This window comes from Saimiri boliviensis, chromosome 20 (assembly GCF_048565385.1).
Source record: "Saimiri boliviensis isolate mSaiBol1 chromosome 20, mSaiBol1.pri, whole genome shotgun sequence".
In the NCBI taxonomy this organism is placed as follows: Eukaryota; Metazoa; Chordata; class Mammalia; order Primates; family Cebidae; genus Saimiri; species Saimiri boliviensis.
In genome coordinates, this window is record NC_133468.1 from 30,303,198 (window position 1) to 30,322,661 (window position 19,464).

Below are 19,464 nucleotides of genomic sequence, written 5' to 3' on the forward strand. Positions count from 1 at the left end.
GATCATAGCTCACTATAGCCTCCACCTCCCAGACCCAAGTGATCCTACCTCAGCCTTCTGAGTAGCTATGCTTGAGGCATGCTTTTTTGTAGAGACGATGTCTTGCTATGTTGCCCAGGCTGGTCTCAAACTCCTGGGTTCAAGGAATCCTCCCACCTCGGCCTCCCAAAGTACTGGGATTACAGGCATGAGCGCCTGGTCTCCAGCTGTTCTTCAGGCCATTCTAGTCATGTTTCTGCCCCTAATTCTTTGGGGTTAGGAATGGGAATCATCTCCTTCCAAGTCACCAAACTCAGCAACTATTTCTTGGTCCTAAAGTGACTGAACCTCTCAGCTGTGATTAGCAGTCAGCCCTTCCCCTTTTGAAAGAGATCTTCTAGGCAACCATGACACCACGCCTGGTTTTCTACAGCCAAATGAGCTGTTGCTACTCAGTCTTTCTGACAGGCTCTGCCCAACTTTAGAACCTTAGAGCCCGCAGGACTGGGTCCCAGGCCCTCCTCACACTCGAGGTCAGGGGTTGGCAAGCTCTTTCTATAAAGGGCCAGATCGTAAACATTTTCAGCCTGTGGCCTCTGTGTTAACAACTCAACTCCATCCTTGCAGCTCAAACAGTGTGTAAATAAATGAGCATGACTGCGTGCCAGTAAAACTTTTTTTTTGAGACAGGGTTTCACTCCATCACCCAGGCTAGAGTGCAGAAATGCAATCGTAGCTCACTGCAGCCTCCATTCAAGCAATCCTCCCACCTTGCCTTCCCAAGTAGCTGGGACTACAGACGTGCTCCACCATGCCCAGCTTGATAAAACTTTGTTTACAAAGCAAGGAGCTGGGCAGGACAGGTTTCTGACCCCTGGCCCCAGTTGACCTTGCCCAGCTGGGTGATACATACACATAGGTCACCTAGGGGGGCACATCTCTCAACCCGACTCTGCTGTAATGTATCTCTAACTTGCCTCAACTTAACCCCTGCAATGAAAGGTCCGATTTCTTTTTTTTTCTGCACTTTCCTCTTTCTCTAGAAAGACAGTCATCTGAACAACCTAACCTGAAACCTAGGGGCATCATGGCTTCTTCCTGTTTCCCTTTCATGTCTATGATAGCCACATTCCAGACCCACCTGCTCCACCATCTCCCTCTGCTATATAATTCTACTGCAGGCAGCCAGACGGGTGTTTCTGCAAGATCAGACCACTTTATTCCCTTGCCTCAAAATCCTCCAAAGCCTCCCCATTGCCAGCAAGAGAGTGTCTAAGCCCTTTCCCTGCTTGATATTGTAAGTGTTCTCTAGTTGGAACCCCCCTCGGGTCATGGCTAGTGTTTTTTTTGTTCAGCCATGTCAGATTTTCTTTCCAGCTTGAAGAGGTTTTTTTTTTTTTTTTTTTTTTTTTTTGACAGAGTCTCACTCTGTTGCCAGACTGGAGTTCAGGGGCGCAATCTTGGTTCACTACAACTTCCGGCTAGGTTCAAGCAATTCTGCCTCAGCCTCCAAGTAGCTGGGATTACAGGCGCCCGCTTACACGCCTGGCTAATTTTTGTATTTTTAGTAGAGACTGGGTTTCACCATATTGGTCAGGCTGGTCTTGAACTCCTGACCTCAGGTGATCCACCTACCTCAGCCTCCCAAAATGTTGGGAATACAGGCATGAGCCACAGCGCCCAGCCGAAGGTTTTGAACATAGTCCCATGGCTTCTTTTTGTTTGAGGCCAACCTAGAACCCAGTTCCTAAACCAGAAGTCCTCTTCAATTAACAACCACAATCAACAAACCTTGACTCTCAGCCTCAAAAGAAGATCCTGTTCCCCATGAACAGAACTGGTGAGACATTAACCCATTTATGCCAGAAGTTGCAACATTTTTGTGGTGAAAAATCAGACCTTGGTGATGACCTTGAGCAGGTTATAAATAACTCCCACAAGCTTAGCATTCCAATAATGGAACACTGGGCATAAATGTTAAACTATGATCCTAGAATGGAGATCTCAGCCATCTATTTTGCAAGATGGTAAGCTTGTGGAACTCTTTCAGTGCCTCAAAGAGAAGGATCAGTGCTACTGGTCCCTAAAGACAGAACTGAGTCAATCTTTACCTAAAATGATACTCAGTCCTAAGCCTTGCTATTATTTTTTCTTCTTCTTTAGAGTCAGAGTCTCAATCTGTCACCCAGGCTGGAGAGCAGTGGTGTGATATTGGCTCACTGCAGCCTCCATCTCCCTGGCTCAAGCAAGCCTCCTGCCTCATCCTCCTGAGTAGCTGGGACTACAGGGGTACACCATCACACTTGGCTAATTTTTTTTATTTTTAGAAGCAGGGTTTCACCTATGTTGCCCAGGCTGGTTTTGAACTCTTGGTGTCAAGTGATCCTTCTGTCTTGGTCCAGCAAGCACTGGAATCACAGACATGAGTCACCGTGCCCAGCCCTGAGCCTTGTTGTCAAGTCCCTAAGAGACCAGACAGCAGCCACATGATCTAGCATTGATTTGGAAGTACTTCCCAATTTCCCAACATTAGAATTTGTTACCTAGCTAGGTTCTCTCACATTTAGACACTCGCTTGGCCTGGTACTGTGGCTCACGTCCATAATCCCAGAACTTTGAGAGGCTGAGGTAGGAGAATTGCTTAAGGCCAGGAGTTCAAGACCAGCCTCGGCAGAATAGTGACACCCATTTCTATTAAAATTATTTTAAAATTTTAATTCAAAAAAATAAAAAGAAAGAAAAAGACACTCACTGGTAGGGTGTGTGAAATCAAGGCCAGCAGATGTGGGATAGCATTGCTTGAGATGATCTTATCTCTGAACTCTGGGCCGTCACCTACAAATAGATCAGAATGTGACATTCAGGGAGAGAACAAAGACAATCCTGAAGCAGGTGACCTGTTTTTAAGAGTCTGTGCAAAGGGCAAGAGAAAAAAACTCATTCCTGGGTTTGGCAAGTAGGTAGTATAGCCATGTACTCAATTCTGGGTGTCTGGCGTGGCTGGTGGGTGGACAGTCCCATAACAAGCAGGCACCCTCGTCAGCAATGTTAGAAGCAGAGGCTATGGGCATAGCAGAGCCATCCAACTCAGCTAAGGTGGGCTGGTGGCATTTCACAGCATGGTTCTTAGGAAGACGAAGGCTGGTGCAGACCAAGTTGTCTTCCCAGAAGACCCTGGCACAGGGCAATAACTTCCAGTGCAACTCAGAACAGTCTGGGGATCCATAGGTGCTGGTGACCAGCCATCGGCTACCTTAGCTAGGGTAACAATTTTGGACCCCTAAGCCTCTTCGTATTTGTTAACCATAAGGCAAAGCGTCACATCATGCCCTCAAGTCTTGCCTACTTTACTGCACACAAAGCAAAATGAGAGACAGCTTCTCTAGTAGGTACTTCTGCAAGCCGTTTTTTTTTTTCCAAGACCGGATCTTACCCTGTTGCCCAGGCTGGAGTGCAGTGGTACGATCATAGCTCACTGCAGTCTCGACCTTCAGGACTCAATCCTCCTACCTCTGCCTCCTGAGTCCCTGGGACTATAGGCATGCATCACTATGCCTAGTGAGTATTTTTATTTTTGTAGAGATGAGATCTCATTACATTGCCCAGGCTGGTCTCAAACACCTGGGCTCAAGCAATCCTTCCACCTCTGCCTCCTATAGTGCTGAGATTAAAGGCATGAGCCACTATGCTAAGCCTCTGCAAGCATTTTTGTATTGTTTTGTTTTAGCAGTTATTTTACATTCTGTTTGCTAATTCTAATATGTGAAATCCTTGGAGGTCTAATCATACCATTTCTGCTGACTCAGTCATGGTGAGTTGTTGCTTCTCTGAACTTGAAAATGCTAATAGTTGGCTGATTTAATTTGTCAAAATCCTGAGGGACTCAACTGAGTTTTCCTTAAAAAGTTACTGGATTGATGTCGGCCAGGAATCTGAGGGCTTCCAACCCTACAGCACTAACTCACTAGACCCCGAAGGAAACATGGCACTGAGCGCCACATTCAAAAATGGAGTTTTCGGATTCGCAGGGAATGCTTTTTAGCCCAAACCAAGGAGTTTTGTTTTTCTGTTTTTGTTTTTGGCATGTTCCCTTAGCAAGTTCCGCTGAAGGCAGAGTCCTTCTAGGATCCCGAGTTATGTCAGGGTCTGTCATAAACTCCCACGCTGCATGAGCCAAAGACTTGTTCTTGAAGCCACTAAGCCCTGAGGCTGTAGGACCCTGGTATTGACAGATAGCTCTAATTAGCCTATGGCTTCAGTACACACTGTATCATCCTGTTTCAGCTTCAATATTTGGCCTCTAAACTTGGATTTGAGGGGGTTTTTCTTTTTGAGACAGAGTCTCCCTCTTTTGCCCACACTGGAGTGCAGCGGTACAATCTCCTCTTCCCAGGCTCAAGTGATTCTCCCGTCTCAGCCTCCCAAGTAGCTGGGACTACAGGGCACACGCCACCACACCCGGCTAATTTTTGTATTTTTAGTAGAGACGAGGTTTCGCCATGTTGGCCAGGCTGATCTCAAACTCCTAACCTCAAAGTGATCTATCTACATAGGCCTCCCAATATGCAGGGATCACAGCTGTGAGCCACTGTGCCTGGCCTGGCTCTAAGTTATGAAATAGCTCATTGTACTCTTGACAGTACTTCTAGGTATTTACGTGGCAATGGGTTCTGGGACATTGAGTGTACCCCACCAACCAAAGGCCCGCCCTTTTCTTAGCCCACTAAGGGGAGAGTCTCACCGGCTATGTTACCAAGAGCCCACACTGCCTGTTCACACACAGCCAGGTTGGGGGAAGACAGGAGCGCGATCAAGGGCTGGATGGCTCCCCCTTCTACCACGGCTCGAGTCTGCTCCGAAGTCCCTGCAGCAATGTTGGTGAGGACCCAGGCAGCCTCAAACTGCAAGCAGGGGTAAAGTGATGACTTCAGGAACTCCACCATCCTGGGAATGAGGCCTGCTTCGACGACCGATTTCAGAGGGGGGGTTTTTTCCTGTGATAGCATTTTCCTATGCAATGAAAGAGAGGGTAGGGAGGGGGAGGTCATGAGAGGGAGGTTTTAAGGAACTTTTTTTAGGCCAGGTGCGGTGGCTCGCACCTGTAATCCTACCACCTTGAGAAGCCTCAGCGGGCAAATGATTTGAGGTCAGGAGTTCAAGACCAGCCTGGCCCACATGGTGAAACCCCCATCTGTACAAAAAAATACAAAAATTAGCTGGGCGTGGTGGTACACGCCTGTAATCCCAGCCTCTTGGGAGGCTGAGGCAGGAGAATCACTTGAACTCAGTAACTAGAAGTTGCAGTGAGCCAAGATCGTGCCACTATACTCCAACCTAGGTGACAGAGTGAGACACTGTCTCAAAAAAAAAAAAAAAAAAAAGAACCTCCTTTTATACATGTTCTTGGCATTCCTAACTATCAGATGAGGCACATAACTGGATCTGAGCTATTTTACATCCTAGTGTTCAGACGATAGCATTTTGCAGTGATCAAGCGACACTTTCCCCTTTAAGGTACTGTATTATCTACAAGCTGAAATTTCTGTAGAGGCCAATGTAAATTAAGCAATTCATTTCTGACAACACATCGAATCTTTTAAATTGCCATCAAGGATAGTGTAGAACTGCAATCTCATCTCACTTGTAGATGGGCTACCCTTTTGTGTGTGTTTTACAGACATATTGCCAATGCCAAGAAACCAAATAGGCCACTGGACCTCATGGCTAACTATGAACCTGCTAACAGCAGAAGTCTGTTTGGAAAGATACCTGGTTGTCTTGGTGGCCTGGAAACACAGGGCTGGATCTGAGCTATTCACACCTTGGATTATTTCACCCAGAGTGAGGCTGACCTGCAAGGAGAGACACATTCAGGTCAGATTCTCTGCCAAAAGGAGCTGTCAACATCACCTCATCTAGCCGTCGTCCATCTGATTAACACAGGCTGGCTTGAACAGTATGTCCCATCTTGCATGCTACTCTCTACTGGGGGAGGCAAGAACATTTGGTGGTCCACGGATCTCACAGATCTGGGTGACACTTCCCATGCTTAGGGGAGAAGTCATTCCTATCATTACTTGGATCCCAAGAACATTTTTATCCCATGCAGTAAGAACTTGCTACTGGATACGAAACATGGCAGACTAAGGACGTCCAAAAAATTCTCTCCTCCGCAGAAGCAATAAGAAAACTGACCAAAATAGAATCAACTTTTTCAGCACTGTAGAAATTGACCAAAGGCTTGCAGCCAGTTGTTTTATTCAAGCCAGGAACTGTTCATCCAGGAAAGACAGCTGAATCTCAGTAAGAATCATGAGAGTGGCTGGGCCTGGTGGCTCACACCTGTAATCCCAGCATTTTGGGAGTCCGAGGCAGACAGATCACGAGGTCAGGAGATCCAGACCATCCTGGCCAACATGGTGAAACCCTGTCTCTATGAAAAACACAAAAATCAGCTGGGCATGATGAAATACTCTTATAGTCCCAGCTACTCACGGGGCTGGGGCATGAGAATAGCTGGAACTCGGAAGGCAGAGGTTGCCGTGATCCAAGATCGCACCACTGCACTCCAGCCCACCAGAGTGAGACTCTCTCCAAAAAAAAAAAAAAAAGAATCATGAGAGCTTTGTGGCACTTTGCACTATTCCTGTCCACCCTCAGCTCCACGGTAGCCTTGAAAACCAGTAGTCCACAATCATTGTGAAAAACCAATGGCCACCACAGCCACCAGAAGAGGTAAAATGGGTAGGTGCTCCTTTGAAGCTCCATTCCCAGAAAATGATTATTTGATCTTCCTGGTCATTCCCTAAAAGATCCCACTTACAGACCATGCTGACTCAGAGCTTACTCAACGTGAAAAGGCCTTTCCCTAAGAATGTTCATTGAAAACAGAGTAAGTTGTTTAACCTCATAGCTACCTGAGAGGTTGAATAACAGTTGGGATAAACAACAGGCTAACACAAAAACTTGAAAGGAATATATGAGGAATTAGATGTCCATTGGGGCTTTGAAAGCTCTGACATATTCCTAAGAATCTAGGAGGTCATGTGCACGTATAGGGCTAAACACATGCTAAAAACAATAACAACAAAAACTAAGACCCTCAGCTCTCACCTCTCACTGACCTTAAGGCTCTATGCAAACAGGAAGTGAAGGCTTACGGCAGAATTGTCAACTGCCTGGCTGAGTGATGAAGGCATGCTCCCAACACACAGCTTCTTGGCAAAAAATTGAGTGTTCTTTTCCTTGTGGTTCCAAATGTTAAAATAAATCTGATTAGTTGACACTAAGCAAACTGAGCAGAGACTTCAGTAGCCCCACATTACAAAAAATAGATTTTAGATAATTAGTTCAGAAATTACTAAACAAGCACAGCCAGCAACAACAACAAACCCTGGGGTAACGGAAAGTCTGATTTCTAGAGTTGTCACACTATTTTAAATGACTTGTTTTCAACAATTATGAGACAAGCAAAGAAAGTGTGACACACACATATACATATATATGTGGAAAAAAAGTAATCAATAGAAATGGTCCCTGAGGAGACCAGATGCTCAACTAGACAAAGATTTTAAATATAGTCAAAGAACTCAAGTAAACCATGACTAAAGAACTAAAATACAAGAATGAGGTTTCAACAAATACAGAATATCAATGAGCAGATATAAGTTATTGGAAGGATCCAGATACAAATTCTGGAATTGGAGAATACAATAACTGAAACAAAAAATTCACTAAAGGGGCTTAACATCAGATTTAAGCAGATAGAATACAGCAGCAGTGAAGCTGAAGATAGGTTAAGTGAAATTATCCAGTCTGAGGAAGATAACACACAGAAGAGACTGAAGATGAAATTTTTTTTTTTTTTTTTGAGACAGAGTTTCGCTCGTTACCCAGGCTGGAGTGCAATGGCACAATCTCGGCTCACCGCAACCTCCGCCTCCTGGGTTCAGGCAATTCTCCTGCCTCAGCCTCCTGAGTAGCTGGGATTACAGGCACACGCCACCATGCCCAGCTGATTTTTTGTATTTTTAGTAGAGACGGGGTTTCACCATGTCGACCAGGATGGTCTTGAACTCTCAACCTTGTGATCCACCCGCCTCGGCCTCCCAAAGTGCTGGGATTACAGGCTTGAGCCACGGCGCCCAGCTGAAGATGAAAATTGACAGATTTTTTAGAGCTCTGTGGAACGCCCTCAAGGATACCAACAAATGCACAATAGGAAGGAGAGGAGGGAAAGAGGCAGAAGGTATATTTAAAGAAATAATGGCCAAACACATTCCCAAATCCAACAGAATAATCAGTCTGCACATCTGAAAAGCTCAATGAACTCCAAATAGAATAAATCCCAAGATCCAGACATATTATAATCTAACTGTTGAAAGCCAAAACTATATAATCAAAAGCATTGAAACCAGCAAGAGAGAAACAACTCATGTACAAAGCTTCAATAAGATTAACAGCTGATCTCTTATCAGAAAACGTCAAGGTCAAAAAGCTGAGGTACAGTGAGCCAAGAACACACCATTGCACTCCAGCCTGGGGTACAAGAGCAAAACTCCATCTCAAAACAGAAAAAAAAAAAAAGAAGAAGAAGAAGAAGAAGAAGAAGAAGAATCTTTACCAACTTTACAAAAGAAATTTCTCACCCATCCTTTGAGGCTAGTATTACTTTGATACCAAACTAAGAACATTACAAGAAAAGTACACACCAATATCCCGTATAACTACAAATGCAAAAATTCAACAAAATAGGAGGAAAACAAATGCATAAACATATGAAACATATGATCAACATATTGGTCATCATGATGAATTAGGATTTAATCCAAGAATTCAGGAGTGGTTTAACATGTGAAACAAATCAACATAGTACCCCATATTAGTAAAGGGGGAAACCTGCATGATCACCTCAATGCAGAAAAAGCATTTGACAAAATTCAACATACTTTCATAATATAAAAAACACTCAACAAACTGATATAAAAGGTAACTTCTTCATTCTGATAAAGGCATCTACAAAAAACTCAGAGGTAGCCGGGCACGGTGGCTCAAGCCTGTAATCCCAGCACTTTGGGAGGCCGAGGCGGGTGGATCATGAGGTCGAGAGATCGAGACCATCCTGGTCAACATAGTGAAACCCCGTCTCTACTAAAAATACAAAAAACTAGCTGGGCGTGGTGGCGCGTGCCTGTAATCCCAGCTACTTAGGAGGCTGAGGCAGAAGAATTGCCTGAGCCCAGGAGGCGGAGGTTGCAGTGAGCCGAGATCGCGCCATTGCACTCCAGCCTGGGTAGACAAGAGCGAAACTCCATCTCAAAAAAAAAAAAAAAAAAAAAAAAAAAAAATCTCAGAGATAACCTCATATTTAATGGTGAAAGTCTAAAGGTTTCCCCCAAGATCAGGAATAAGACAAGGATGCTGCTCTTTTCACTTTTATCCAACATGGTATCGGAAGTTCTAGATGCATTAATTAGGCAATGAACAAAGTACACCCAGATTGGAAAGGAAGAAATAAAACTATTTGCAAGTGACATAATCTTTTTTTTCCCCCGAGACAGTGTCTTGCTCTGTCACCCAGGCTGGAGTGCAGTAGTGTGATCTCAGCTCATTGTAACTTCCACCTCCTGAGTTCAAGTGATTCTCCTGCCTCAGCCTCCCAAATAGCTTGGATTACAGGCACATGCCACCATGCCCAGCTAATTATTGTATTTTTAGTAGAGATGGAATTTCACCACATTGGCCAGGCTGGTCTCAAACTCGACCTTGCGATCTGCCCACCTCAGCCTCCCAAAGTGCTGAGTTCTGGGATTACAGGTGTGGGCCACCTTGCCCAGCTGACATAATCTTATATAGAGAAAATCCTAAGGAATTTACACAAAAAGCCTAGAGCTAATAAATTCAGCTAGGTTGCAGAATTGATATACGAAAATTATTTGTATTTTTACACAATTAATAGTGATCAAAAATCAAAATAAAGCAACTTAATTTACAATAACATAAAAACAATAAAATGCTTAGTAATAAATTTATCAAAAGAAATGTGAGTTATATGATGCAAACTGTAAAAAATTAATAATAAAGAGAACTGAAATAAATGAAAAAGTATCCCATGTTCATGGATGGGAAGACTTCATATTAAGATGGCAAGACTCCACCTTATAGGTTCAATGATTCCACTCTATAGGTTCAATGCAATCTCCATCAAAAGCTGAGCTGCCTTTATTGAATAAGTTGACAAGCTGATTTTAAAATTTGTATAGAAATACAAAGGATCCAGAATAGCCAAAATTATATTGAAAAAAGGACAAAGCTGGAAGACTCACACTTCTCAATTTCAAAACTTACCACAAAACTACAGTAATCAAATATTTGATGGCATAAAGATAAACATATAGATCAATGGAAGAGAACTGACAGTCCACAGATGAACCCTTATATTCATGGTGAATCGATTTTTGACAAAGGTACCAAGACAATTCAATGGGTAGAAAATAGTCTCATCAAATAATTGTGCTTGTACAACTATGTATCATATGCAAAAGCAAAATGTTCGACTCCTACTCTCACTATTTACAAAAATTAACTCCAAATGGCTCAAAGGCCTAAAAGTAAGAGCTAAAATTATAAACTCTTAGAAAGAAATATAAGCATAACTCTTTGTGACCTTAGATTAGGCAATGGATTCTTGAATATGACACCTAAAACACAGCCAAGAAAATAAGCTACACTTCTTCAAAATTAAAAGCTTTCATGCTTCATAGGATACTATCAAGAAAGTGAAAAGACAACCCACAGAGCAGTAGAATATATTTGCAAGTCATATCTGCTAAGGTTTAGTATCTAGAATATATAAGGAATTCTTACAACTCAATAAAACCCAATTTGACTTAAAAATAGACAAAGGGCTTGAATAGACTACCCTTTTTTTGTGTGTGAGACAGTCTTGCTCTGTCACCCAGGCTGGAGTGCAGTAGCATGATCTCGGCTCACTGCAACCTCTGACTCCTGGGTTCAAGCAATTCTCCTTCTCAGTCTCCCGAGTAGTTGGGGTTACAGGCACCCACCACCACACCTGGAAAATTTTTGTATTTTTACTAGAGATGGGATTTCATCATGTTGGCCAGGCTAGTCTCAAACTCCTGCCCTCAAGTGATCCACCTATCTTGGCCTCCCAAAGTGATGAGATTACAGGTGTGTGAGTTACTGTGCCCAGCAAGAATAGACATTTTCCAAAGAAAATATACAAATAGTCATTAAGCCCATCCAAAGCACATCCTAGTGCTTTGGGAGATTGAGGTGGGAGGATTACTTGAGGCCAGGAGTTCAAGACCAGTCTGGGCAACATAGTGAGACCCCCATCTCTACCAAAAAAATGTTTAAATTAGCCAGGTGTGGTGGTGTATGCCTGTAGTCCCCCCTACTTAGGAGGCTGAGGCAAGAGGATTGCTTGAGCCCAGGAGTTTGAGGCTTCAGTGAGCTATGATCATACCACTGCAGCCTGGGTGACACAGCAAGACTGTCTCAAAACATCAACCAAAAAAAAAAAAAAAAAAGGGAAAACGTATGAAAATCATAGTAACATAGCTTTTTGAACCTACTAGATAGCTATAATTTTTGAAAATAAACAGTAACAAGTATTATTAGGAATGTCAAGATGTATGGTGGTGGAACCACTTTGGAAAATGGCTTGACATCATATGTTTCCTATTGCTGCTGCAAAAGCTACCACACTTAGTGGCTTAGAACACACAGACTTATTCCTGTGGTTTGGAAGGTCAGAAGTTCATAATAGATTTCACTGAGCTAAAATTAAGATATCAACAGGGCTGGTTCCCCCTGAAGGCTCTGAGAGGAGAATCTGTTTCCTTGCTCTTTTCAGCTACTCATGGAATCACGTGTATTCCTTCATTTGTTGTCCCTCCCATCATCATCAAAGCACACCATGCTAATATCTGCCCGCCCCCTGCTCCCACCACCCCCCCCCCCGCCTTTTTTTTTTTTTAAGACAGAGTCTCACTCTGTCACCCAGGCTGGAGTTCAGTGGTGTGATCTCAGCTCACTGCAACCTCTGCCTCCCAGGCTCCAGTGATTCTCCTTCCTCCACCTCCTGAGTAGCTGAGATTACAGGCACACACCACCACATCTGGCTAATTTTTGTGTTTTTGGTAGAGATGAGGTTTCACCATGTTGGCCAGGCTGGTCTCGAGCACCTGATCTCAAGAGATCCTCCTGCCTCAGCCTCCCAAAGTGCTGGGATTACAGGCACAATCCACCATCCCTCGCATCTGCTTTTATCATCACATTGCTCTTCTTATAAGACCTGTCGAATGCCAGGCCCACCCATATAATACAGAATCACCTCTATCTCAAAGTTCTTAACTTGATCACATCTGCAGGGTCCCTTTTGTCATAGAGTAACATGCACAGGTTTGGAGATTAAAAGATGCAGACACTTGGGGTGCCACGATACAGCCTACCACAAAGAGTGAAACAGACTCGGCACATAACCTAATTATTCTCAGTGGAACTGAAGACATCCATCCACATAAAAACTTGTATACAGATGTTAATGACAGTACTCATCATAATAACCAAAAAGTAGAAACAACTCAAATGTCTCCCAACTAATAAATGGATAAACAGGCCGGGCATGGTGGCTCATGCCTGCAATCCCAGCACTTTGGGACGCCAATGTGGGCGGATTGCTTGAGGTCACAAGTTCAAGCCAACATGGTGAAATCCCATCTTTACTAAAATACAAAAGTTAGCCGGGCGTGGTGGCATGCGCCTCTAATCCCAGTTATTCGGGAGGCTGAGGCAGGGGAATCGCTTGATCCCAGGAGGTGAAAGTTGCAGTGAGCCAAGATTGCGCCACTGCATTCCAGCCTGGGCGACAGAGTGAGACTTATATTTATTTATCTTATAAACATAGATATACAAACTGTGGTCTACCCATATGACAGAATATCATTCTGTCCAAAAGGAAGGAAGTACTGATACAGGCTACAACATGAACTTTGAAAACATGAAAGCTAAACACAAAAGCTTGCACGTTGTATGATTGCATTTGTAAGGAATGTATAGAAGAGGTTATTCCAGAGACAGAAAGTAGTCTAGTGTTTGCAGAGACTGTAGCAGGTGAGGAATGGGGAGTGACTACTGAGTGAGTGTGGAGTTTCTGTTTGAGGTGATGAGTAGGTTCTGGAATTATCTAGTGTTGATGGTTGCACAACTTGGTGACTATACCCGAAACCACTGATTAGGTACTTCGAGAGTGAATTTTGAAGTATGAGTTATACCTATGTTTCTTTAAATTAAAAAAAAACACGCTAATATAGAACCAAAAGGTAAACAACTTTTTTTCTTTTTTTTTTTTTTGAGATGGAGTCTCTCTCTGTCACCCAGGCTGGAGAGCAGTGGCACGATCTCAGCTCACTGCAACCTCTGCCCCCCTAGGTTCAAGTTATACTCCTGCCTCAGCCTCCCAAATAGCTGGGATTACAGACACACGCCACCATGCCCGGCTAGTTTTTATATTTTTAGTAGAGACTGGGTTTCACCACGTTGGCGAGGCTGATCTCAAACCGCTGACCTCAGGTGATCCACCCGCCTCAGCCTCCCCCAGTGTTAGGATTACAGGTGTGAGCCACTGCATCTGGCCTTATTTTCTCTTTTGCTTCATACCTTTCTTGAATGGGGGATTCCAGGGACTGCTCCAAACAAATTAAGCTAACTAAAGATATAGTTCAGATTCCTATGGCAATTCAGAGAATGACTACCCATTTCACTGATGAATGGGAAGGCACCATTGGACCCACGTGGTAAAAATGAAAGCAGACTCTGCCCTCTAAGAGCCTGAAGCCTAGCAGGGTAAAAAGGGTACATGTGGGTAGTTAAGGTAAGACACAGACAGTGGTGTACCCCAAAAGACATACAGAGGCAACATTATTGAGGTGCTAAGAAGGAAAACTTCCTGGTCAAGGCATTCGGGATTCACAGAAACCAAACTAACCTTGAAGTCAACCCGGAATCTGCATTTAATGAGGTTGGGATAGATGGAGAAGGGAAGACTTAACCCACCCAAGGACTAGATGCTTCCATTGAGAAATAACCTTCACGCACACTCATTTCCTCAGTTTTCAGGCTTACAGGTAGCAAGTGAATTTTTAATTAGAAATATCACCTTTTGCCGGGCGCAGTGGCTCAAGCCTGTAATCCCAGCACTTTGGGAGGCCGAGGCGGGTGGATCACGAGGTCAAGAGATCGAGACCATCCTGGTCAACATGGTGAAACCCCGTCTCTACTAAAAATACAAAAAACTAGCTGGGCATGGTGGCACGTGCCTGTAATCCCAGCTACTCAGGAGGCTGAGGCAGGAGAATTGCCTGAACCCAGGAGGCGGAGGTTGCGGTGAGCCAAGACCGCGCCATTGCACTCCAGCCTGGGTAACAAGAGCGAAACTCCGTCTCAAAAAAAAAAAAAAAAAAAAAAAAAAAGAAATATCACTTTTTTGGCCAGGTACAGTGACTCACACCTGTAATCCCAGTACTTTGGGAGGCTGAGGCAGGCAGATCACTTGAGTCAGGGGTTTGAGACCATCCTGGGCCACAGGGAAAATCCCTGTCTCTATAAAAAATACAAAAATTCATCAGGCCTGGTGGTGAGTGCCTGTAGTCCCAGGTAATCTGGAAGCTGAGCCAGGAGGCTCACTTAAATCCAGGGAGGTTAGGGCTGTGATGAGCTCTGATTGTGCCACTGCACTCCAGCCTGGGTAACAGAGAGAGACCCTCTCTCAAAAATTAAAAATTAAAAAGGTAAAAAAGTAAGCCGGGCATGGTAGCTCACACCTTTAATCCCAGCACTTTGGGAGGCCAAGGCGGGCAGATCACCTGAGGTTGGGAGTTAGAGTCCAGTCTGACCAACATGGGGAAACCCTGTGTCTACTAAAAATACAAATTAGCTGGGTGTGGTGGTGCATGCCTATAAACTCAGCTACTCGGGAGGCTGAGGGAGTCACTTGAACCCGGGAGGCAGAGGTTGCAGTGAGCCAAGATCATGTCATTGCACTTCAGCCTGGGAAACAAGAACGAAACTCTGTCTCAAAAGAAAAGGTAAACAAGTGACATAAAAAAAGAAATAGCACCTTTTTCTTTCCCCACTAGGACCTAGATTCCACAGCTCACAAACACAGGAGTAATGGCCATTTTCCTTTTGACAAAGGCAGTTTAGCTCAAACCATAATCTCTTCACTCTTTTCTTTAAAAGCCCCAAATGGGAGTTTGCAAGTTCTGAATCTATTAAACATTTTCCAGCCAGAGACACTTACTAAGAACATATTTTGCACAAGACTGCTCTAAACACTATGTACTGACCGCCACCCCTTTGGCTGTTTTTTCAGAAGGTGTGTCAGGGCAGAAGCTGGTAATATTCCTTCTCTTTAAGGTCTGTTCATCTTTCTTGGCCTTTCGGAGCTTCAGGCTGACTGCCATTCTCTGCTGTCGCCTCAGCTAGTGAGGAAAAGAAATTGGAGCAGTTAGAACCAGGAGTGGGGATGTCACCATATTTAGTCTGTCAGACATATTTCAAAGTATCCAATCTCAGTTTTACAAATCCAACAGGCTGAAAGAGTTCAGATCACAGTTAATAAATCATCTCAGCTGTTTACATCCTCTTCTGCTTTCTCTTCTACCATGTCTAGAAAATAATTCGATCTTCCTTCCAAAATAAAGCAAGACTATGTACAACTTTGACAGGTCAGGATTCTCAGCTGTAAAAACACCTTGGCAAGGCATCCCATTGCCCTCCATAAGTCTGAAAGCATCTTCACCAATGCTGACCAGTTCCTGAAGAGTATAGTTGCTTCCTGAATGTGCCCAGGCCTTTTCAGTGGTGGTTTGATAGGTGGTGCCATGGATGATTAGGGAACTGTCCATGTCCTAGACGCCCTGATCATTTCCATTACTTTTTGGAGATGGAGTTTCACTCTGTCACCCAGGCTAGGGTGCAGTGATGTGATCTCGGCTCACTGCAACCTCTGCCTCTGGGGTTCAAACCATTCTCGTGTCTCAGCCTCTCAAATAGCTGGGATCACAGGCATGCATCACCACACCTGCTAATTTTTGTATTTTTAGCAGAGACAGGGTTTCACCATGTTGGCCAGGCTGGTCTCAAATTCCTGGGCTCAAGTGATCCACCCACCTCAGCCTCCAAAAGTGCTGGGATTACAGGCTTAGCAACTGCGCGTGACCTGTCTATAAGCCATTAAGGCCTCCATCCCCAAGACGATGTACTGAGGGTGATTAAAATTAAAACAAGGCTGGGCATGGCAACTCATGCCTGTAATCCCAGCACTTTGGGAGGTCAAGGCAGGAGGATCACATAAGGCCAGGTATTCCAGACCAGCCTGGACAACATAGCAAAACCCTATCTCTACCAAAAAAAAAAAAAAAAAATTAGCTGGGCGTGGTGGCATGCACATGTAGTCCCAGCTACTTGGGAGGCTAAGGTGGGAGGATCCCTTAAGCCAGAGAGGTCTAGCCTGCTTTGAGTTGTGATTGTACCACTGCACTCCAGCCTGAGCAATAGACTGAGACCCTGCCTCTAAAACACACACACACACACACACACACACACACATACACACACACACACTCTCATACACACACTCTCTCTCATATTCACACACACACACACACTCACTCACACAAACTCACACACACACACACTCACAGTCACACTCTTTCTCCTTTTGTCAGTTAATGACTCAAATTTTATAGTGTTGAGAATCCTGAGGAAAATGACCTAACCTTTCTAGATAGCTGAGTTTAAGCCGAAGTATTTAAAGGAGTAATTATGAAGAAGTCATAATATACGAGATACTTCTGGTTCCTTAAGCTATTTAATTCTTGTTTGAAAAAGGGTCATCAGCCAAGCATGGTGGCTCAGACCTGCAATCTCAGCACTTTGTGAGGCCGAGGCAGGAGGACTGCTTGAGCTCAGGAGTTCAAGATCAGTCTGGCCAACATGGTGAGAACCTGTCTCTAAAAAAAATTAGCTGGGCATGATGCTGCTTGAGAGGCTAAGGTGGGAGGATCACTTGAGCCTGGGAGGCAAAGGCTGCAGCGAACTATGATCATGCCACGGCACTCCAGCCTGGATGATGGAGTGAGACCGTGATCAGATAATAGCAATAATAATAAAAGGAAAAAACTTTAAAGGGTCACGGTGGCATTATGTGGCAAGGCAGGAACACCTGTGAGAATCACTGAGTCTGTCATACTCTTGTCCCATCACCAGGCAGGCCTTCCCTGTGAAGTTCTGTATGTTTCTCTCTTCTCTTTGGCGGGCCCTCCCTGTTGCTGTCCATGTGGAGGACTCAATTCCTTTGTTCTCACTGGTTTCCTTTAATCTGCAGTGGTCCTAGAAGCCAGACAGCTTCATTGTTGGAACAGGTTACTGTAAGAGGGATTTGGTTCCTGACGGTGGCCTGACCAGGCTGCTGTCACCCTGTGCTTCCCTCATCCCTAATCAGTCTTTCAGATTCCCAAAGCGGAGCTAACCTTCTATGATGCCAGTCAAGATGCAGAGACGGGGCCAGGCATGGTGGCTCATGCCTGTAATCCCAGCACTTTGGGAGGCCGAGGAGGGCAGATCACTTGAGGCCAGGAGTTTGAGACCAGCCTGGACAACATGGCAAAACCCTGCCTTCACTAAAAATACAAAAATTAGCTGGGCGTAGTGGTGCATGCCTGTAATCCCAGCTACTTGGAAGGCTGAGGCATGAGAATTGCTTGAACTTGGGAGACAGAAGTTGGACTGAGCCAAGATTACAACACTGCACTCCAGCCTGGGGTACAAAGTGAGTCTTCATCTAAAAAAAAAAAAAAAAAGATATGGAGATACAGAGCTAGCAACAGAAAACTATGCAACCGAAGAAGCTGAGTCAGAGTTAGAATCATATAAACAGCACAGACTCCCCAGCCCCAGCCCTCGGGCTCAGCCTGGCAGCAAGAACAGCTCATCATTGACACGAGCAGTTGTAGTTAAACACCTGTATACTGGCCCTTGGAGATAAATATATCCAGCCCCTGGGAGATAAATAGCAGCCTGTGTTTTCGGGCTTTTTTTTTTTTGAGATGGAATCTCGCACCATTGCCCAGGCTGGAGGGCAGTGGCGCAGTCTCGGCTCACTGCAACTTCTGCCTCCCAGATTCAAGCGATTCTCCTGCCTCAGCCTCCCAAGTGACTGGGATTACAGGCCCCCACCATCACGCCCAGCTAATTTTTTATATTTTTAATAGAGACAGGGTTTCACCACGTTGGCCAGGCTGGTCTCGAACTCCTGACCTCAGGTGATCTGCCCACCTCAGCCTCCCAAAGTGCTAGGATTACAGGCATGAGCCACTGTGCCCAGCCCAGCCTGGGTTTTTTGTTTGGTTTTGTTTTAGAGACAGGCTCTGGCTGTCACCCAGGCTGGAGTGCAGTGGTGTAATCGCATTCACTGCAGCCTTGAACTCCTGGGCTCAAGCAATCCTCCCACCTCAGCTTCCCGAGTAACAGACTACAGGCACACGCCACCATATCTAGCTGGTTTTTGTAGAGTTGGAGGTCTTGCTATGTTGCCCAGGCTGGTCTCCAACCCCTGTCCTCAAGCGATCCTCCCACCTCAGCCTCCCAAAGGGCTGTGAACACAGGCATGAGCCACCCCGCCTAGCCAAGCAGCCCTGTTTTATGGATGAAGAAACTTGGATTCTGAAATAAAATAATTGCAAGATCCCAGAAACTTTGATTCCACAGTTGTCTGGCTCCCGAATCCACGTGTTTTTGTCTTTCCCACCTTTAGTATTTTATGATGAAAATAGCAAACATACAGAAAAGTTGAAAGGATAATTCAAGGAAACACTCAGGCATCTATCTAAAAAATCTTTTGCTATATTTGCCTTGTCAACCTATCTCTCTACCACTGACCACCACCACCCCTGCCTCTTTTTTTTTTTTTTTTTTTTTTTTTTTTTTGAGATAGTCTTGCTCCGTCGCCAGGCCTGAGTGCAGTGGTGAGATCTCAGCTCACTGCAACCTCCATCTCCTGAGTTCAAGCAATTTTCCTGCCTCAGCCTCTCAAGTAGCTGGGATTACACATGGGCACCACCATGCCCAGCTAATTTTTATATTTTTAGTAGAGACGGGGTTTTACCATGTTGGCTAGGATGGTCTCGATCTCCTGACCTCATGATTCACCCACCTCAGCCTCCCAAAGTGCTGAGAATACAGCCATAAGCTGCCGTGCCCACCCCCGCCACCGCCTTTTTTTTTTTTTTTTTTTTTTTGAGATGGGGTTTTGCTCTTGTTGTCCAGGCTGAAGTGCAGTGGCACGATCTCGGCTCACTGCAACCTTCACTTCCCAGGTTCAAGCTATTCTCCTGCCTCACCCTCCCAAGAAGTTAGGATGACAGGCACATGTCACCACACCTGGCTCATTTTGTA

General features: G+C 44.7%; 1 protein-coding gene across 2 annotated transcripts in view; it reads right to left on the minus strand.

Moving 5' to 3' along the window:
* KPNA7 (karyopherin subunit alpha 7) overlaps positions 1 to 19,464 on the minus strand; it is a 49,860-nt gene that overhangs the window by 15,020 nt on the left and 15,376 nt on the right. For both annotated transcript variants that reach the window (XM_003934232.4, XM_074390286.1), the window contains 4 exons: positions 15,354 to 15,488; positions 5,749 to 5,831; positions 4,721 to 4,989; positions 2,732 to 2,814 (listed from right to left, as the gene is read on the minus strand). In XM_003934232.4, the coding sequence (XP_003934281.1) occupies positions 2,732 to 2,814; positions 4,721 to 4,989; positions 5,749 to 5,831; positions 15,354 to 15,488 (570 nt within the window). The remainder of the gene's footprint in view (positions 1 to 2,731; positions 2,815 to 4,720; positions 4,990 to 5,748; positions 5,832 to 15,353; positions 15,489 to 19,464) is intronic.